The 22,926-nt window shown below is 45.0% G+C and overlaps 1 protein-coding gene across 1 annotated transcript in view; it reads right to left on the minus strand.

The window, feature by feature from the left end:
- dnah7 (dynein, axonemal, heavy chain 7) overlaps positions 1–22,926 on the minus strand; it is a 304,502-nt gene that overhangs the window by 192,279 nt on the left and 89,297 nt on the right. Inside the window, exons 16-18 of the mRNA XM_056288870.1 lie at positions 1,169–1,309; positions 539–906; positions 171–357 (exon numbers count right to left, since the gene is read on the minus strand). Of these exons, the coding sequence (XP_056144845.1) occupies positions 171–357; positions 539–906; positions 1,169–1,309 (696 nt within the window). The remainder of the gene's footprint in view (positions 1–170; positions 358–538; positions 907–1,168; positions 1,310–22,926) is intronic.

Below are 22,926 nucleotides of genomic sequence, written 5' to 3' on the forward strand. Positions count from 1 at the left end.
CGTTTGCCACTACTGATTTGTCCATACATAACTTGATGTGATCGGCATTAAAGTATGGTTTCCGTAATCACCTTGCCACTCTGATGCCCAAATCGCACATATACAACCGATCTATGTCAAATTGAACTAAAGAGTGCTTAACTACAGTAGGTTGGCCAAGGTAGTCTTACTAGGGAGACTTGCTTCATTGTGTCCCTCCAGGTCTTGTCGACAGTGTTGAAATGGCATCCCTCCTCAGGCATTTGGGTCATGATGTCAGGGGAGCTAAAGATGGGCTCTAGGTACAGCCAGGTGGACTGCACCTTCAGCCACTCATCCAGGATCTCCTGGAGGAGTAGCAGCTTTGCCTCCCACTCCCTGAAAGACGGAAACAGAGAACACATGAACATCTACAGTTCTACTGACAAACACTCAGCCAGCTGCTGGTAGCATTTGACAGCGGACTAGCATTGTGACATTAGTAAATGTTCACATGGTTAACACAGAATGTAGAACTACAGTCACGCATTTCATTTTTCTTTTGGCTTACAACTCATACCTTATCTCTTCTTCGAAAGGCTTTATAAATGGCGAGCCCCTCATGGTTTGGGTCTTGACAATGTGATCATCCAGCAGCATTTGTATCTCATCCACAGATGATAGGATGGAGGTTCCTGTCTCTTGGTAGGGCAGCATGCTGAACTCCATGTCACTCCACTCATCGACCATCTTCTCCATGGCCTTTTCCAGGGAGTACTCCTTGGTAGCTGCCTCACTGATGCCCTCAAAGCTGCCCAGGTGCTGCTCAAGGTGCAGGGGCAGAAAGCGAGCCATGCAGGCCTGGTCATCAGACAGCCGCAGGGGGAACCCTGTCACTGCGGACATAGAATCCCAGTGACGGTCACGCAATCCCGGGTTGCACAGAACCTGAGGTTAGGTTGTAAAGAAGAATTACACACTTGTGAGGGATCTCATTTTAGCTGATAAATAAGCATTATAAAATAAAAGTTATATTTTGCTAATGTAAGTACCAAATCCTGTGATCAAAGTAACTGGATATTCAAAAGCAATTTAATATTGCTTAACCCCACATCTGGAATATAATCCCAATTGTGGAGTAAAATAAGAATGTTTTGCAAGTTGTACATTTGCCATTTTGGCCAGTTCATCACTTGAATGTCAGTCTTACCTGCACAAGAGGGATGTGTGCTTTGAAGGCTTCCACCTCAGCCTTTATCTTGGTGGCAATGTCAAGGGCTTTGGGCGTGTCACTGAAACCTTTCTCCAGTTTGTAGAGGGCACGCCAGTAGTTGCCAACATCTCCCTCCACCTGCACAGATAGTATTACATTCACAAGAGACAGAGAACTGGAAAAAAACTGAAATGGTTTATCTATAGGATGTGCAAAGGGTTAGGAAGCGTCGTACTAGAGGGTATCCATTCCCTCCTGTTAGCTCCACTCAGTGCCCCTGAAGGGTATTACAATCTTCTTCTAGTTGAACCAGACACATCTAAAGCCAGTTCGCTCATTACAGAGAGAGAGGAGCAGACAAAAAACCTTAAGTCTTATACAATATATGCTAATTGGCAAAACCACAGTACACCAGGGCCAAGCCATTGTTTTCTTTTGGAGACAGCAGTGGCCACCCAACTACCGAAATTCAAATTACTTGAACTCTGATCAAGTTTGCAGATGACTTTTCAAAGATCAGACAATAGGACTTTGTGTGACGGTGTATCTGATGTCACCATGTTGGTGTCGTTTCTACGACATCACAATTAATGTTGCTCCAGGACCATCATTGCAACTGACCAATCACATTGTTGTGCTGTCATGTCTTTGCGACTCGAGGAAAAAGGCAATTGTAGCATGGGTTAGCGATTAGTTAGGTTAAGGTTAGCTATTGGTTAAGCTAAGGTAAATGTCAGGTTAAAGTTAAGGTTAGGTTGAGGTTTTGTTAGGTTAGCTTTGGTATTTTTCCAGTCTTTTTCCCCATGTCGTGAAGGCACAACATCACAACGTGATTGGTCCGTTGCAAAGATGGTCCTGGAGCAACATTAATTATGTTGTGGGAACAACACCAACAAGGCAATATCAGATTGTGCTTTGTGTGATATATGCATCACCCCTGTTAAAATGGCAAGTTTTTGTGATGTAAAAAATGAAACCAAGATAAATTATGTCAGTACTTTTTCTTTAAATTGCAACCTAAAAAAATACAGTGAAAAACAATCAAACATTTTAGGGGAAAAAAGTAATACAAGTCTTAAAATAACCTGGTTGCATTGGTGTGCACACCCCTAAAGGAATACTGTAGCGACCGGGGGAGGTGGTCGCTCCGACTGCAAGCGGCTCCGCGCTGGGGGAGCGCAATGGCTCATGGGACTGTTAATGTTTGTTGAAATTGTTGATTTATGTGTTTAAATTATGTGTTCATGTTCTGATTATTGTGTTGTTGTTCAGATGTTCGACTCAGACTGCGTAGACGACCATTTTACTGACTGACTGACTGACTGACTGACTGACTGACTGTAGGACCATGACTACGACTTGTATGTTTGACAATCAGGTTAAGGGAAGCCACTGTTCGGCAACCATTGGGGAGGGGCAAAATAAAAGAGCACTTCTGGGGTCATGCGGTGTATGGGACACGGGAACTGCTATTGGGAGAGAGCTTTGCCTCTCAACTCATTCTTCCATGCCGGCTCGCCACAGTAACACCTTTTGATTTTATTACAGCACTCAGTCTTTTTGGGTAAGTCTCTATAAGGTTGGCACATCTTGACTTATTTTTCCACTCTTCCTTGCAAAAACATTTGAGATCTGTCAAATTGTGAGGGCATCTCCTGTGGACAGTCACCATCAGGTCACCCCACATATTTTCAATCGGATTCAGGTCTGGACCATTCCTGAAATCAACTGAAATCTACAGTGACACACCACCTATCTCAACCACGGTTGCATGGAGGAGAGCACATTTTGCAGGACATTGCTATAGAGCAAAAGCTCAGATTATAGCTGACATTATCTGTATGTATCTCCCATATCCTAACAGAGGAAGGCGACCTTTCAACTACATAGACTGTATTTCAAGAGACACTCAAATAAATGTTCAAGACCTGTGAAGTCAAATGGGAAACAGAGAATACTGGCGCGACGTTGTGAATGCATGCTCGACTGTGGTCGAAGGATGATGATGACCATTCCAAAATTTTGATCTTTTAGTGAAGCCATTCCTTTGTCGATTCGGATGTATACTTTGGGTCGTTGTGCTGAAAGGTGAAATTCCATTTCATTTTTTACATTACAAAAATTTGCCATTTTAACAGGGGTGAGTAGACTTCATATATATACAGTGCTGCTTGAAAGTATGTGAACCCCTTGAGCAGTTTAGATTTTTCTGTTGTTTTACCATGATTTTCTTATTCTATCATCACCAGTTTTTATGTATGAAATGTCAGATATATGTTTATCAGTTGCATGTACTTGTTTAGTGGGACTTGTTTAAGTAGCCCAAAAACTACATGAAACATGGAATTAGTGTATGTGCAAAAGTAAGTGAACCCCCAGCTGTATTGGTTAAGTCAAGCAGGTAACAGACTCGGGTGAAACACATTTGGGTGCTTAATTAATCATTTAAACAGACCAGTGAAATGAGACATCCTTGGGAAAGGGTTTGGCCTGCACTAATTAAAAGAGAGAGGAAACCAACCAAACCACTGTGGTCCCATACAAATCAACAATGCCGAGAGCAAAGGAGATATCCGAGGACATGAAGAAGAGGGTAGTGATAGCCCATCAGTCTGGGGAGGGCTATAAGACCATCTCCAAAAGATTCCAGCTCCATCCATCCACTGTAAGACAAATAATTTACAAATGGAGGGCCTTCAACATGACAGCAACTCTGCCTAGAAGTGGACGCCCATCAAAACTATCACCCAGAAGCACCAGAAAAATAATAAATCAGGTAAAGGCCAACCCACACATCACCTCTAGAGAGTTGCAGACCTCTCTGGTAGCATCTGGGACAAATGTGCATGCGTCTACAATCAGACGAAAATTGAATAGCCATGACATTCATGGGAGGGTTGCTAGAAGGAAGCCTCTGCTCTCAAAAAAGAACAAAGCTGCCCATTTCAACTTTGCCAGAGAGCACTTCGACAAACCAGAGACCTTCTGGAAGTCCATTCTCTGGACAGACGAGTCCAAAATAGAATTATTTGGTCACAATCAAAACCAACATGTTTGGAGAAAAGCCAACACTGCATATGAAGAAAAGAACCTCCTCCCAACAGTGAAGCATGGTGGTGGAAATGTGAAGGTCTGGGGCTGCTTTTCTGCTTCTGGACGACTCCATATTATCCAAGGAACCATGAATTCTCCGGCATATCAACAAATTCTTGACCAGAATCTCCTGTCATCAGTCAGGGAGTTGAAGCTGGGACAAAAATGGATTATGCAACAAGACAATGACCCAAAGCATTCCAGCAAAACTACAAAGGAATGGCTTCAGAGAAAGAGGATTCGTACTCTGAATAGGCCCAGTCAAAGTCTGGATCTTAATCCAATTGAAATGTTGTGGCGAGATCTGAATCAGTTGGTACATACCAGATGTCCCTCCAACCTCTCTCAACTGGCTGAGTTCTGCAAGGAGGAGTGGGCAAAAATCCGCATAAACACATGCGAGAGACTGGTTAGTGGTTACAGAAGACGTTTGGTTGACATAATGGCCTCAAAAGGAGGAGCCACAAGCTACTAATGCAAGGGTTCACATACTTTTGCACATGTTAAATGTTCAGTTTTTGTGAAATAAACCACCTTTGTTGAATTAAATAATGAAAATATATCTATTTTTGTGTGTGTGTCCATTATTTGGAAGGCATGCTTTACAAATTGGGATTTGGATGTATGTGTAATAAGCTTATTTTAATGTTTTTTTACAAAAACAGTGACCATGTCTGGAGGGTTCACAAACTTTCAAGCAGCACTGTATATCTAGTGTGTGTGTGTGTGTGTGTGTGTGTGTGTGTGTGTGTGTGTGTGTGTGTGTGTGTGTGTGTGTGTGTGTGTGTGTGTGTGTGTGTGTGTTCATATTCCCCATTCACAGGGCAAGACAACATGGTCATGCATCCAAATCCTCTAAGCTCTCTTTTGTCCTCTGCAGCACACAAGAATAGTGACTGCAAAGGCTTTCTTTTATTACATTCTTTTACAACGGTGCTATTCAACAATGTGCCATGGAGAGCCATGTGTTTACAGGCTTTCATTCCAACACAAGGCCCCATTCAGACAGAATGCATTTTAGCAGCCTGGGGTGGCAGTGTACTCAAATCAATATGTTTACATTGCCACTTGAACTTCCTTCTCCTCACTGAGTTGGCTAGCTGATAAGATGCTCTGTGGTCACTTCTGATTTAAGGTAAGAATCAGGGAATTACTTGCTTGAGCTGTGCGTTTGTGAGGACTGGCCCTAGTCCTATTTACTATTGACATTTGTTGTTATGATTGTCATGCGATTCTGTTCTCTAACTGCGATACAACTGGTCTATTCTGTTTTTCCCACAGCACCACGCAACTGCCACTATGGGCTACGCGGTGCAAATTGTGGTCACTCACTCATTCATGGACGACCTTAGAGGGACTAAACATCTTTGATATTTAGTTTTTAATTAAGTTTACTTTATTAATCCCCCTGGGGAAATTCCATTACTGCAAATCAACCCATCCTAGCTGTGATATGTGTAGCTAGGAGCAGTAGGCTGCCACCTTCCTGCAGCGCCCAGGAACCAACTCCTGTTTTGTTTTTCCCATTGCCTTGGGTCAAGGGCACAGACAGGAGTATAAACCCTAACATGCATCTTTCTTTTGATGGTGGGGGAACCCGGAGCACCTGGAGAAAACCCACCCCAGACACGGGGAGAACATGCAAACTCCACACAGAGTACAACCTGAGATGACACCCCGCGCCCCCCCCCCCCAAAAGGTTGAACAACCCCGAGGTTTGAACCCAGGACCTTCTTGCTGTAAGGCGACAGCACTAACCACTGGGCCACCATGCTGCCCAATATATTAACCATATAATAATAATTATAGTAATAATAATAATAATGACAGGAAGGAAAAGCGGTGCATGCTCATCGACATGGCAATACCATCCGAAAAAAACACCTCAGTGAAAGTCACAGAGAAACTGACCAAGTACAAAGACCTGGAGACTGAAATCAACAGGATGTGGGGTATGAAGACCAAAACAACACCAGTGGTCATCAGAGCTCTAGGACTCATAAAGAAGGGAATGGAAAAGTTAATCAACCGTATCTCAAGCAACATCAACATCCATGCAGCCCAGAAGATCACCCACATATTACGACGAGTACTGTCAATCAAGTGATATCTGCCCTGTAGTGTCCCAGGTCCATAGTTTGGACCCGGCTCTACAGGACGTAAACGGGAAACACAAAAGAAACAATAATAATAATAATAATAATAATAATTTATTTAAAGGTGCCTTTCATGATACTTAAGGTCACCTTCAAATACAATAAAATAAAGCAGTAAAAACATTAGTGCAATCAACAATAAAACACACAATAAGCAATAGAGCATACATAAGCAGGAGTTAAAAGAAATGAGTTTGATGCTCTTAATGCTGTTAAAATGAGTATGCTAGTTTAAAAAGGTTGGTTTTAAGAGTAGTTTTGAATTCTGTAATGGAGTCCAGTAAGTGGATGTGATGGGGAATCGAGTTCCAGAGTTTGGGTGCAGCATAGGAGAAAGCCCTGGCACCCATTGTGCTGAGGTTGATGGCTGGTAGTACCAATAAACCTGTTGGTGAAGACCGCAGGGATCAAGATGGAGTGTAAGTCTGAAGGAGGTCTGTGAGATAAGTAGGGGATATATTATGAGGAGATTTGAATGTTAAAAATAAAATTTTAAAAATGAATCCATTGTGACACAGGAAGCCAGTGTAACTGAATCAGCAGGAAAGAGACATGGTCAGTGGACTATGAATTTGTGCTGCAGAATTCTGGATGAGTCGAAGTCGGTAAATTAGTTTGTTGGGGATGGCTGCCAGATCGCATTGCAGTTGTTAAAGCGTGACGTGACAAAAGCATTGGCTAAGATTTCCGTGGAGTGTTGTGTTAAAGCAGGGCATAGTCTGGAGATGTTTCGTAGATGGAAAAAATCAATCCGGGAGACATTGTTTATATGACTGGAAAAGGAAAGGATACTATCAAAGATAACACCAAGGCTCGTAATCTGAGTGGAGACAGGCATGGTGGGTCCAGTAATGGGGAGTGAGTAAATATTAGTTTTTGAGAATGTAGATTTAGTGTCAATGAGGAGAAGCTCATTTTTACTACTGTTGAATTTCAGATAATTGTTAGTCATCCATATCCGTATATCATGGAGACAAGAAGTGAGGGTACTGGAGGGGAGAGTGGAAGTGGGCTCAGTGGACACATAAAGCTGTGTATTATCAGCATAGCAGCGGAAATTGATATCATAATGATGGAAGATGTTGCCAAGAAGGAGGAGGTAAACAATAAACAGGAATGGCCCCCAACACTGGACCCTGTGGAACTCCATGAGGAACTATCAAACTTCCATCAATCCATCCATTATGTGAACCACTTATCCTGCTCTCAAACTTACTGACTGGTAATTCTGAATTTTTACAAAATGTGTCCTGTCTGTATGGCAGGAAGCAAACCACTGATACACAATGCCCCCAATGCCAATGTTATCCAGACGATCCATGAGGAATTGATGGGATATAGTATCAAAGGTTGTGGTGAGGTCACGGAGGGTGAGGATAGAGAGTAGACCGGAGTCAGCTGCACGAAGGAGGTCATTAGTGATCTTAACCTGGGCTGTATCTGTGCTATGTTTGGGGCAAAAGCCAGATTGGAGTTGTTCAAAGAGATTATTGTTATCAAGGTAGACCTGGAGTCGAGCCTTAACTACCCTCTCAAGGATTTTGGAGAAGACTGGTAAATTGGAAATAGGCCAGTAGTTTTTTTTGTCAGTAGAATCTAAATTAAGTAATTTTAGAGTTTGTCTGATTACGGCAACCTTCGGTGAAGGGAGAACTATACCAGTGGACAGAGAGGAATTAATGATAGCGGTTATCAGGGGAAAGATAGAGGGCAGGCATGTTTTGACTAGGGTTGTGAGAATTGGATCCAGGTGACATGTGGAGGTGCTAGACTTAGTAATAAGTTCAGAAATGTGATTTTCAGTTGGAAGACTGAAGTCACATAGGACAGTGGATGGGGACAGTTTCATGGCACTTGCTGATGGTAAGTCGGTCTGCATGATGCTAGCAGAGGCCAGCTGCTCGTGAATGGTGCTAATTTTGGAGTTGAAAAACTTCAAAAAAGCAGAGCATTGCTCATTAGAAAGGTTACTGTTCATATTGGTTTCAGGTGGATTTTTAGTAACCTTTTAACTGTAGAGAAAACAGTTCTAGTATTCCCTTCAACTGTACTGATAATTGTATAATAGAATGTTTTAGCTGTTGAAAGAGCATTTTTGTAATGGAGTATATGATCTGAATACATTTGTTTGTGAACAGCAAGCCCAGAATTGGTGCAAAGCCTCTCAAGGTGCCGACCTATAGCCTTGAGCTGACGTAATTCAGGTGTGTACCAGGGAGCAGTATGGGCAAATGAGACAACCCATGTTTTCAGGGGGGCTAAAGTATCAAGTGCAGAAAATGAAATATTATTGTAGTAGCCTATAAGATCAGGGAGTGAGGAGATGGGAGCAGGAATGGGGTTCGAGGTAATTAAACTGCTGAGATCATCTGGATTTACATATCTAATGTTGCAGTGTGATATGGCACAATGCACCCTTGAGTTACTTAGCAATAGGTTGGTGTTGACTAACACAGCTTTATGGTGAGATGGGTAGTTCAGCAGAGGTGATATTATATGGTGTGATGCTGAAACAGAAAACTAAGTTAAGGATATGACCCTTGGTGTGGGTTGTAAAGTTGACATATTGGGGGTCACCTCGGGGGGGGGGGGTCACCCCAGGCCGTCCTCGGTGTGGAGTTTGCATGTTCTCTCCGTGTCTGCAGTGGGTTTTCTGCGGGTGCTCCAGTTTCCCCCACAATAAAAAAAGACATGCATGTTAGGGTTAGTACTCCTGTCTGCGCCCTTGACCAAGGCATGGCAAGACAAACTGGAGTTGGTTACCAGGTGCTGCACAGCAGCTGCCCACTGCTCCTAGCTACACAGCTAGGATAGGTTAAATGTAGAGTGTAATTTCCCTATGGGGATCAATAACGTATCTCAAAATCAAATCAAAAATCAAAAAATATTGCGTTAGATCAAAGCAATATAACATTGCTTTAAAATCTTCAGTGAACATATTGTCAGTGTTATCAAAATTAACATTTAAATCCCCCATTAGGATTATATTCAGAGACATTGCACTAAAGGTGGTTAAAACTGTCCAGACTTCAGTGATAAAAATATTCGATGCCTTAGGTCAGCGGTCGGGAACCTATGGCTCGCGAGCCATATATGGCTCTTCCGGTGACGGCATATGGCTCCCAGACAATTTTGAGTTGAAAATTATTTTTTTTTCAAAAAAATCAGTTTGGAACTGATTTTAAAATACTTGTGATATTTCTTAATAATACTGTGTCATTTTAAAGTAAACAGAAATTAGTTTTGAAGATAAATTTCACGGGTCACCCGTGGGTCGGGTCGGGAACCAATGGCTCGCGAGCATGTCCGGGTCATTGTAAAGGTGAAGAAATCAATTTTATCAGATAGCCAACTAGTTTATCCGCTTCAACCCTTGTAACGGAAAAGATGGCGAAAAGAAAAAAAGACGATGATTACCGTGCATTCCAGGCTGCGTGGACAGAGGAATTTGCATTTGTGGAGAGAGCAGGATCTGCGGTATGTCTAATATGCAATGATAAAATTGCATCGATGAAACGGTCAAATATAAAGCGGCACTTCGATACGCACCATGCTTCATTTGCATCGAAATATCCAGCGGGGGACAGCAGGAAAAGGGCATGCGAGGAGCTACAGCGGAGAGTGCAGACGAGTCAGCAGCAACTACGTGTGTGGACCAAGCAAGGTGACGGGAATTCCGCTAGCTTTGCGGGGGCTTTGGCAATAGTAAGGAATGGAAAGTCATTCACAGATGGCGAGTATGCCAAAACACTCATGCTTGATGTGGCCAATGAACTGTTTGATGACTTCCCAAATAAAGACAAGATAATCAAACGAATAAAAGACATGCCCCTGTCAGCAAGAACTGTGCACGATCGTAGCATCATGATGGCAAATCAAGTCGAGGAAACACAAATTAAGGACATAAACGGCGGGACATACTTTTCTCTCGCGTTAGATGAGTCAACAGACGTTAGCCATCTATCTCAGTGCAGTATCATTGCCAGGTATGCTCCAGGTGACACACTGCGTGAGGAAAGCTTGGCTGTTTTGCCAATGAAAGGGACAACAAGAGGAGAGGATTTATTCACGTCTTTCATGGAGTTTGCTAAAGAAAAAAAACTACCGATGGATAAACTTATTTCTGTCTGTACTGATGGTGCACCCTGTATGTTGGGGAAGAACAAAGGATTTGTAGCGCTTCTCCGTGAACATGAAAAGAGAGCCATCCTAAGTTTTCATTGCATCCTGCACCAGGAGGCGCTTTGCGCTCAGACGTGTGGCCAGGAGCTTGGCGAGGTGATGTCTCTGGTCATTCGAGTGGTCAACTTTATTGTTGCCCGAGCTTTAAATGATCGCCAGTTTAAAGCTCTGTTAGAAGAAGTTGGGAATCATTATCCCGGTCTGCTTTTACACAGCAACGTGCGTTGGTTGTCAAGGGGGAAGGTGCTCAGCCGTTTTGCAGCTTGCCTGAGTGAAATCCGGACTTTTCTTGAAATGAAAGGCGTCAAGCATCCTGAGCTAGACAACACTGACTGGCTCCTGCAGTTTCACTATCTCGTGGACATAACTGGCCATCTGAACCAGCTCAATGTGAAAATGCAAGGTATTGGAAATACAATCTCATCCCTTCAACAAGCAGTGTTTGCATTTGAAAGCAAGCTGGAAGTCTTTCTCAGGGACATTGAAACAGGTCGTCTTCTGCACTTTGAAAGACTGCAACAATTTAGAGATGCATGCTTAGCAAGTGACTCCACTCAACATCTGGATCTCCAGCAGCTAGCTGGCTTTACGTTCAATCTCCTGCAGTCATTCAAAGCACGTTTTGGAGAATTTCGTGCGCGCACTGGTCTTTTCAAGTTCATCACTCATCCACATGAGTGTGCAGTGGACAAAATCGACCTGACATGCATCCCCGGGGTCTCTATCGGAGACTTTGAGCTGGAAGTTGCTGACCTGAAGGCATCAGACATGTGGATGAGTAAGTTCAAGTCACTTAATGGAGAGTTGGAAAGTCTTGCGCGACAGCGAGCAGAGCTGGCGAGGGAACACAAGTGGACAGAAATTAAAAATCTTCAACCTGAAGACCAGCTGATTCTTAAAACTTGGAACGAGCTTCCTGTGACATACCACACAATGCAGCGTGTGAGTATTGCCGTATTGACCATGTTTGGCTCTACATATGCATGTGAACAGTCTTTCTCGCATATGAGGAACATTAAGACCAACCTACGCTCACGTTTAACTGATGGAAGCCTCAACGCCTGCATGAAGCTCAACCTCACCACGTATGAACCAGACTACAAGGCCATCAGCAAAACCATGCAGCACCAGAAGTCGCATTAAAAGTAAGACATATTTAATTTATTATACGTTAAAAATACTATATGGCTCTCAATGAAATATATTTAGAAATATTTGGCTTTTATGGCTCTCCCAGTCAAAAAGGTTCCCGACCCCTGCCTTAGGTGGTCTGTATAGAGCAGCAATAATGATTGGTGTAGGTCTATAGAGCTTAACAACCAGCAGTTCAAAGGAAGCTTGATCAGGTAGAGAGAATGGCGATTGAACAGGTCAGGCACGGCGCTAAGGAGGGGCTTGCCGGTGATTCATTTCTCCCTAGGGGTGGCATAGTACCCCCATGAACTCAAATCAAATAAAATGGTACTAAACTAAATATATTTGTAAAGCTGTTTATCTTTTTCCACTTTTTATCTAGTTATTGCCCGAAAATTACCAACATTTATTTAATGACATTACGAAATTAAGGAAATGCACTTAGGTCTGATATCACCTGTGCTTTTCCCCTCGAAATTGTCAACTTCCTGCTCACGCTCAGTGCTGTTTCCTAGTAGTCTTTTTGCCCTTGCCAGCAAAATGGACAGTTTTGTGATCCCAATTAAGCGTGCTCGTAGTTCGGAAGAACCAGTACCAGTAAGCAGTGTGGAGGATACCGACATTCCACTGCTAAATACTGAGGATGGCAACAGACAGCACCTCTGAGTCAGATGAAGTGTTCAGCAGCAAGTGCTGGTCCCAAGGGAGAGCTAGCTATTGCCGGTGACAGTGTTGCTAATGCTAATACTAACTCTTCTGCTGTTAACCTTGGCAGCAGCTCAGCCTCAAGTAAGTTTTGTGGACCGGACAATCTTAGCAAAAATCCAGTGGAAGGACTGCGACGCCCTGTGTGCAAGTACCCAGCAATGACCTTTGGCACTCAAAAAAGGAACTTTAATCGCGTATGGTGTGAGCAATACAGCTGGATGGAATATTCAGTGATCAAGGACGCAGCCTTCCGTTCCTCATGCAGACATTTTGCCCCTGCGGGCAGTTATGGATTTCATTCAGAGGAAGCTTTTACTGTGTTTGGGTTCCAGAATTGGCGTAAAGCACAAGCATCTTTCAAAGCCCACAACGTAAGTGCTGCACATAAGTTTTCCATGGAAGCATGGTGCGCGTTTAAGCAGAGAAAGCAGGCTGGTTCAAAAATTGAGAAAATGCTCAATAAGGGACATCAAAGCTGGTTCAAGAAAACTGTGAGTATATGAAGGTGGTAGTGGAGAGCCTGCGATATGCAGCATGCCAGGAGATAGCTCAACAAGGCCACAGAGAGGACGGTCAAGCGACTAACAGAGAAAACTTTCTCCAGTTCCTAGATATTGTCGCTATGTTTAACAAAACAATTACTAAAAAGATCTCAGACAACCCATCAAACGCAAAATACACCCGCTATGAGATACAAAACGAAAGGTTTAGTATTATGACTGACATGGTGAAGAGACAAATAAGTGATGAGATAAAGGAAGCTGGGCATTTTGCCATAACGGTCGATGAGAGCAAGGACATCAGTAAGAAAGAGTAAATCTCAGTGGTGGTCTGTTATCTGCATAACGAAACTGTGCTTGAGGAGTTTTTACACTTTATGCCAGCTTATGGATTGGATGCAGACTCTCTGTTGAAAAGTATTAAAACGACACTTAGCCAATGCAACACTGACGTAAGTAACTGCATCGGCCAATGCTATGATGGAGCTGCAGTGATATCGGGATGTAATAATGGGGTACAAGAGAAGTTGAGGAAAGAGGTGCAACAAGCTCTATATGTCCACTGTCACGCACACTGGTTATATTTGGTTCTGGTTGATTGTGTGAGTAACATGCAACCTGCAGCAGAGTTTTTTGAGACAGTGCAACTATTGTACAATTTCTTTTCTGGCTCGGTGGTCCATGACATGTTCTTGAAAAAGCAGAAAGAACTGCAACCATCAGAACAGCATGTTGAGTTGAAAAAACTATCTGATACATGCTTGGCCTGTCAATACACTGCATTGTGCGCAATTTTAAAAAATCGCTCCCAGCCATCCAGGCTACACTCCAGGACATCATAGGCCAGACAAACGCGAAAAGAAAGACAAAGGCTAGGGCTGTGCAAGGGCTTATCGATGAACAGTTCGTTTTAAACCTCACTTTACTTGATGTATTCAGGGTGAGCAAGTTTGCCTCAGACCAGTTAGTCACCCAACCTGGATAGCTCGTCTGCAAATGATCTAGTTCAGTCAGTCATCGCAACGTTTTTGGAGAAACCGTCAGAAGAGTCATGGAACAACATACAAGAGCATGCTAAAGAGCTGTGTGTTATGGCTGGCATAGCACAGCAGAGACCACCACCTCCAAGGAGAGAGGATCAGCAGCAATACAGCCATTTACGGGACTGTGTGCTTGAGGCCCTGAATCCGATACACCGCACACATTCATCAGATGACCTGCACACACAGCCTTTTTTATCGGGTAATTGACAGGCTGGTCAATGAATTGAGGAGATGCTTCTCCACAGATACAGGTCATATGGTGATAGGGGTCTCAGCCCTCAACCCAAAACACAAATCTTTCTTAGATAAGCAGTGCATACTGCCAATGGCACAGAACTATGGCATCACCAAAGATAATCTAAATGCTGAGTTACACCAAATCCGACGTCTACTCGAAAGGAAATCACAGCAAGGACACGCCGTTAATACCACTTTGGAATTTTTGTCACTGATGGCACCATACAATGACGCGTTTATGGACGTGTACAAACTCACATACACTCACTGGCCACTTTATTAGGCACACCTGTCCAACTGCTCGTTAACGCAAATTTCTAATCAGCCAATCACATGGCAGCAACTCAATGCATTTAGGCATGTAGACATGGTCAAGACGATCTGCTGCAGTTCAAACCGAGCATCAGAATGGGGAAGAAAGGTGATTTAAGTGACTTTGAACGTGGCATGGTTGTTGGTGCCAGACGGGCTGGTCTGAGTATTTCAGAAACTGCTGATCAACTGGGATTTTCACGCACAACCATCTCTAGGGTTTACAGAGAATGGTCCGAAAAAGAGAAAATATCCAGTGAGTGGCAGTTCTGTGGGCGAAAATGCCTTGTTGATGCCGGAGGTCAGAGGAGAATGGCCAGACTGGTTCGAGCTGATAGAAAGGCAACAGTAACTCAAATAACCACTCATTACAACCGAGGTATGCAGAAGAGCATCTCTGAATGCACAACACGTCGAACCTTGAGGCAGATGGGCTACGCAGCAGAAGACCACACCGGGTGCCACTCCTGTCAGCTAAGAACAGGAAACTGAGGCTACAATTCGCACAGGCTCACCAAAATTGGACAATAGAAGATTGGAAAAACGTTGCCTGGTCTGATGAGTCTCGATTTCTGCTGCGACATTCGGATGGTAGGGTCAGAATTTGGCGTCAACAACATGAAAGCATGGATCCATCCTGCCTTGTATCAACGGTTCAGGCTGGTGGTGTAACGGTGTAATGATGTGGGGGATATTTTCTTGGCACACTTGGGCCCCTTAGTACCAATTGAGCATCGTGTCAACGCCACAGCCTACCTGAGTATTGTTGCTGACCATGTCCATCCCTTTATGACCACAGTGTTCCCATCGTCTGATGGCTACTTCCAGCAGGATAACGCGCCATGTCATAAAGCTCGAATCATCTCAGACTGGTTTCTTGAACATGACAATGAGTTCACTGTACTCAAATGGCCTCCACAGTCACCAGATCTCAATCCCATAGAGCACCTTTGGGATGTGGTGGACCGGGAGATTCGCATCATGGATGTGCAGCTGACAAATCTGCAGCAACTGCGTGATGCTATCATGTCAATATGGACCAAACTCTCTGAGGAATGTTTCCAGTACCTTGTTGAATCTATGCCACGAAGGATTAAGGCAGTTCTGAAGGCAAAAGGGGGTCCAACCCGGTACTAGCAAGGTGTACCTAATAAAGTGGCCAGTGAGTGTATATATCCTTGACACTTCCCGTTACATCTGCATCCTGTGAGCAAACTTTCTCTTGTCTCCGATGCTTGAAGACATTCTTGAGGAGCACCAGCGGGGATGCTCGTACCAGTAACCTTGGACTTTTGGCCATGACTATTAGGAGAGTAAGAGCCTTGGATGTCCACCAGATCATCGATACATTTGCCCTCAGCCACAACAACTGACACGTTGTCCTTCTGTGAAACGTCGACTGGTAATTGACTCGTGGTTTTTTTTTCCCCATGGCGATGAGCTGAATATTGTGTTGTATATGGTGAATGATTGTAACTGTGTGTTAGCTATTATTATATTGGATTTAGCTGTTTTGGTATCATATGGCATTGATGATTATAACCAATTGCTTAATAATTATGTGGATACTGTGTTTGAGTTCCCTGCAGTTTTGTGTTTTTACATAGAGGCCTCTGGTGTTAGGTCTGCGCTTCGCATCGTGCGTGTCATGTTCTGATTATGCTATAAATCTAGCTGTTCATCTAAATCTGTGTGGAACGCCAAATTTGGCTTTTGTACTGAGTGAATGTCAGCCATTGGCATTATAGCAATTACAGTTCTGTGATACTTGCAAACTAATATTAAATTAGCATGCCCACACCTGTTTTTGTGTTTTGTACCTATGCACTAGGCTAGCCTATATTTCAGAGCTCCCCCAATCAATGATCAAGCACCCCCGTAGCACCGGCAATCAAAGTTCTCTGAATCTGCCACTGGATCAGGTAGAGAGAATGGCATTAGTTTTATACTATCGCGATAGATCAGCGCAAGGCTGCCTCCTCTGCCCAAAGACTGAGGTTTGTATATGTAAACAAATCCTACAGGAGTTGCTGAATTTAGTTGTACAAAGTCATTCTGTGACTGCCAGTATTCCGTGAGACATAAAAAGTCCAGTTTGTGCTCTGTGATGAAGTCATTGACCAGAGAAGCTTTGTTGGTAATAGATCGGATATTGTAGACGGTAAACTTATAACAGGTCATGCGCATATGCACAGCTGATTTAACTAGCAGAGTCAGCACACTGTGGTCTACATGCCGGTCACATCGTAATATGTCATGTGCATGAGAGGCCCAGTGCCTAATAATAGTCTGTATGGGGAGAACTCCTGGTGAGAGGGCTTATGCCAGATGAAGCCAGTGGAGGGGGGGGCTAGCAAACAAAACAGAACTGTGGGGTGCCACTGTAGGTGGAAACGGAGGTTCCGGGAGGGAAGTGTGGGATGTAAACAGTAAGTCACGTGGAGAAGACTGTACGACCAAGACTGTATATGCATTTCAAAATTCCTCTGAATAACAACACTCTGATTAAAACGCTTCCATTTTATTAAATGTTAAAATCCACACTGCACTGTGGGTCTGGACAGTTCTGTGCTTGTTATCAGATTGACTTGCATGATTTAGGATAGACTAGCCCATACTATAGGCAATGTGTGGCATGTGTGCCATGCACCTGAATTCTGTATGCTGTATCTTGTGTGGTATTGATTGTCTTTTTATTTAGGCCTGTGTGTCATGGACTCTGGGGAAGCTTCCTGCTCCTCTTAACCCCCTCCCTCCTGCTCACATCCCTCTGCTCATCCTCCAATCAGCATCTGCCAGCTGTTCCCACCAGTACATTGTCTCTACCCACTGGCATCCCCCTGCATTATCTATCAGCCTTACAGTCTGCCATATGTGTTGCTTGTCTGTTCATTCATTACACCAGTATATATTCTGGTCTGTTGGCCCTTGTTGTTTGCCAGATCGTAGTTTGTGCCACCTGCCTGCTTCGTATCCTGCCTGATTGTAAATATTGCCATTTTTAATCAGTAAAGTCACTCTTTTGCCTAACTCCTGCCTCTGCTCAGTGATTCTGCGTGTGGGTTGTCCCTGATCTGTGACGGTACGATCTGGCCAGGAATGGACCCAGCAGAATTTCAACACCTCTGCGCTCTGGTGGACAAGCAAGGCTCCACTCTCAACACGCATCAGAAGGAAATGGCCACAGTAACACAGCACCTGCAAGTACTCGCTAACAGCATTGATCACCTGTCGGCTTAGCTACGGCAGCTCTAGGACATAACTCCGTCCAGCCCAGTGGCGCAGACCATCCCAGCGGCTTCTCTACCATTGCCGCCGCCCGTTCTTCTGGTAATGCATCCCAGCCATGAGCCACGTCTACCTCCTCCCAGTCACTACAACGGTGAGCCCGGCCTTTGCCGTTCTTTGTTTATCACAATGTTCTCTGGTGTTTGAGCTCCAACCATCCATCTTCCCATCTTCTGATCACTCCAGAGTTGCCTACATCATCTCACTCCTGGATGGGAGAGCGAGGGAGTGGGGGTCGTCAGTTTGGGAAGCCACTTCATCTGTCTGCGCCTCCCTGGATAGCTTCACTCAGGAAATGAGGAAGGTGTTCAACAGGTCTGTCAGTGGCAGAGAGGCGGCACGAGTCTTGCTGCAGGCATGCCAAGGGAGGAGGTCAGTCTCTGATTATGCCATTGACTTTTGCACATTGGCTGCTAACTGTTCTTGGAAAGTGGAGGCTCAGTAAAATGCCTTTCTGAATGGACTCTCTGAAGCTATAAAGGATGAGCTAGCCACCCATGAACTACCTGCTATGCTAGACTTGCTCATTGCTCTAGCCATTTGCATTGATACCAGGCTAACACAGAGGTGGAAAGAGAGGCTAGCTGGACGCCCTCAGTTTTTCCCCTGTAGATCACCAGCAGCAGAGCCAGCCCTGAGCCCTTCGGATCCTGAGCCTATGCAGGTGAACTGCACACGGCTGTCTCCAGCAGAACGATGTCAGCGCATCACCACAGGCTCCTGCTTTTACTGTGGCCAGCCGGGACACTACATCGCTTCCTGCCTATTGAAATGCAACGCTCGCCAGTAAAGCGGGAGTTACTTGTTAGCGTCCTCCCCTTCTCCGAATCTCCAATCAAACGATCTCTACTAACCACCACCCTTCAATGGAGAGATCAACGACTGGAGGTTGCCGTGCTGCTGGACTCTGGTGTAGATGAAAGCATTATTGACACAACGTTGGTCAGGCAACTGGGAATCCCCACCCAAGAGCTACCCCAAATCATGAAGCCAACGCGTTCATCAGCCAGTCTCTCGCTAAGGTAAAATACGTAAGTGAACCTGTAACACTCCTGCTTTCTGGTAATCACTGTGAAAAGATTCCATTGCACCTGATAGACACTCCCCAGGTTCCCCTAATATTGGGGTATTCCTGGCTGGTCAAGCACAATCCCCAAATTTAGTGGGCTACAAAAACCATTTTGAGTTGGAGCGCTTTGTTTGTCACAGTGTCTTTTGTCAGCCTTGCCACCAGGTGGAGTCATGGACCCACAGGAGGAGTTTCCAGACCTGTCTGCAGTGCCAGCTGAATATCTGGACTTACACCTGTATTCAGCAAGTCACGTGCCACTACTCTTCCACCGCACCTGCCATACGACTGTGCTATTAATTTGCTGCCCGGAACATCCCCGCCTAAGGGTAGGCTTTACTCTCTGACAGCCCCTGAAATGGAGGCCATGAACAAATATATTAGGGACGCTTTGTCTGCAGGCATTATCCGGCCATCCTCTTCTCCAGCAGGCTTCTTTTTTGTGGAGAAGAGAGACCATTCCCTCCGACCTTGCATTGACTACCGTGGCCTCAATGACATCACAGTTAACCGGTATCCACTGCCACTTATCTCCTCTGCTTTTGAGAACTTCTAGGGAGTGACCATCTTCACCAAACTGGACCTCCGCAACGCTTATCACCTGGTGCACATTCATGAGGGAGACAAGTGGAAGACGGCCTTTAACACACCCAGTGGACACTATGAATATCTGGTAATCCCTTTTGGTTTGACGAACGCCCCTGCTGTCTTCCAAGCCCTTGTTAATGATGTGTTGCGGGACATGGTTACTCATTTTGTCTGTGTACCTGGATGGTATTCTCTAAGTCTCCTCGGGAGCATGCAAGGCGGGTCCTGCAACGCTTACTGGAAAACCACCTGTACATGCGAATTTCACCAGGACACTGTCTTTCTTAGGGTTTGTAGTGTTTGCTGGGAGGTTGGAGATGGACTCCGCCAAAGTCAAGGCAGTGCTAGAATGGCACCAGCCTGCCACCTGGAAGGAGCTTCAAAGGTTCATGGGATTCGCAAATTTCTGAGGTTTATACGCAGTTGCAGTTCCATTGCTGCCCAACTAAGCTCTCTTACCTCACCCAAGGTTCCCTTTTCCTGGTCAGCTGCTGCTGAGGAAAGCCTTCACCTCCGTTCCTATCCTCATCACACATGATCCTCAGCTCCAGTTTGTGGTTGAGGGGGACGCCTCTGATGTGGGAGTGGGGGCTGTCCTGTCTCAGCAGCTCCCCCAAGGATAATAAGCTGCACCGCTGTGCTTTATTCTCTCACCATTTGTCTTCCACAGAAAGAAACTGACATCGGCAATTGGGAGCTCTTGGCTGTCAAGATGGCATTGGAGGAGTGGAGACACTGGTTGGAGGGGGCGGAGAAAGCATTCCTGGATTGGACAGACCACAAGAACCTGGAGTATACTAAGAGAGCGAAGTATCTCAACTCCAGGCAGGCAAGGTGGGCACTTTTTTTCTCACGTTTCATCTTCACCCTCTCCTACCATCCAGGGTGTAGACATGTGAAGCCGGATGCCCTGTCATGCCAGTTTGTCAAGGAGGGGGAACCCTCCGAACCTGACACAATCCTGCCCAGCCAGTGTCTCTTCGCTACTGACCGGTTCTCTGTTGAGCAAAAGGTACTGGAGGCCCTCCATCCCCAGGTAATGAATCTAGAGGGAGGCCGTTTGTTCCTGTGTCTGTCGGCTCCCAGGTTCTCCAGTGGGCTCATGCATCCACACTGGCCTGCCACCCAGGGGTCTCACGTACTTTGGCTAGTCTCTGCCAGAGGTTTTGGTGGCCCCACATGCAGAAGGATGTGTTGGAATATGTACCTGCCTGTCCTAACTGTGCCCAGGGGAAGCCGTCCAGCAGGACTACTAAACCCACTGTCCATTCCACAACAACCCTGGTCACACATAGACCTAGACTTCATCACTGGTCTCCCGGATTCTGAGGGTAACTCAGTTGTCCTTACTGTGGTTGATTGTTTTTCAAAGTCTGTTCATTACATTCCACTGCCTATAATACCCACAGCTAAGGAAACTGCTCAACCCCTAGTGCAACCTGTTTTTAGGATACATGGCCTGCCTGCTTACCTCTGTGGTCTCTGACAGGGGACCTCAATTCACTTCTCGTTTTTGGAAAGCCTTCTGTACTCTCATGGGTGCTTCAGTCTAACTGCCATCAGGTTTCCATCCACATGGGCAGACTGAGCGGGCCCATCAGCACCTAGAGAGCACCCTCCACTTGATGGTCAGCCAGAACCCATCCTCCTGGAGTCAGCTCCTCCTATGGTTTGAGTATGCCCATAATTCACTGCCTGTCACCTCCATGGGGCTCTCTCCATTTCAGGTTTGTTTTGGGTATCAACCCCCTGTGTTCCCCTCACAAGAGGAGGGAACACTTGTGCCCTCTGCCCAGGCTCTTGTCCGTAAGATGTCACCGGACCTGGCGACGAGCCTGTGCCAAACTCCTGTGGTCCTCAGCCTGTCAAAAGGAACAGGCTGACCACCGCCGCTCCCCAATACTGGAAAGGACAAAGGGTCTGGTTGTCGTCCAGGGACCTGCCCCTCCGGACTGCCTCCAGAAAGTTGACTCCCACGTTCATGGGCCCATTTCCGGTGTCTAAAATTATTAATCCCTCTGCTGTCCGTTTACAGTTGCCCAGGACCCTTCAGAGAATCCATCCCACCTTTCAGGTCCCCTGTATCAACCTAGTACACACCACACAGGATGTTTTACTATTCAGTAGTCGTCCACTGTCTTGCTAGCCTATGTTCTGTGTAAGACCAACAGTTGAGGCTATGGGCATGTGAGGACATTGTCATGTGATGTCACCTGGGTCTAGTAGGGTCTAAAACAGGGGTGCCCAACTCCAGGCCTCGAGGGCCGCAGTGTCTGCAGGTATTTGTTGCAACTATGCACTATACCACCTGATTTAACTAATTCCTTTCCCTCCTTGGTTCAAGAGGTGAGCTAATTAGTTAAATCGGGTGGTGTAGTGCACGGTTGGAACAAATACCCGCAGACACTGCGGCCCTCGAGGCCTGGAGTTGGGCACCCCTGGTCTAAAACCTCATTTCCATGACCAGTCTATGGCTAACATGTTTTGATGATTTATTTGACTTCTGTGGACCTTTTGAAAGAAATTTAGCTCCCTAGTCCCTCCCAAAAATCCCGGGCATTTTTGCTAGAGGGCCAAATCCAAGATGACTGCCTGTGGCCATATTGAAAAATTAACTTTTGAACCAGAGCACCTAGAATCATGGATGAAGAAACTTTTTCATATAAGTCAACCATGAGGATTCTGATTCTGACATCAGTTTGACATTATGACATCATTTTGACCCATAAATCCAAGATGGCCACCATCCAGTGGAGTGACGATGTGAACGGGAAGGTGTTTTTCAGTGAACGTTGCCTATAAAAGACAACTTCCAAAGTAGATTTTACCATTTAATCTGGTAGATCGTGCTGTTACCTTTCAAATGATGTATAATACACCAAGGTTTAAACAACAATATCTTATAAAATATGGTAAACATGTAGCCTATACACCTGTCTGTTTGACGTTATGACATCATTTTCACCCAGATATCAAAGATGGCCACTATCCTGTACAGTGAAAACATAACTTTGAATCCAGAATCCATGCCTACCAAATCACCATTATGTTCACTGCAAAGATAATGTCAAAACCCATTTTACCTTGGTACTGCTGTACATTAAACAAACTACCTTCATGAGGACCTCTTGCAGTATAATTGATGAATTCATGACAAGAAAACTAATAACTCCAAAATAAGCTCTTTTTATAGTGAACTTAACAATACAACAACAACAAACAGCTGTCATTGAAACCTTAACACCAACAAGCTTAAAACATCACATGATCAGTCTGAATTAGAGCATTCTGAATCATCAGATTCCGATGGATCCCCCCTCCTCTCTGTACATCATCATCTCCCTCCTCCTCCTCACTGTCATCTTCCTCACTCTCTTCAGCTGGCTCTGGTGCAGATAGGTGTGTCGGTACAGCAGGTCGCGTGTGGCAGACAGGGTGAGAGCGA

This window comes from Lampris incognitus, chromosome 11 (assembly GCF_029633865.1).
Source record: "Lampris incognitus isolate fLamInc1 chromosome 11, fLamInc1.hap2, whole genome shotgun sequence".
NCBI classification, from domain to species: Eukaryota; Metazoa; Chordata; class Actinopteri; order Lampriformes; family Lampridae; genus Lampris; species Lampris incognitus.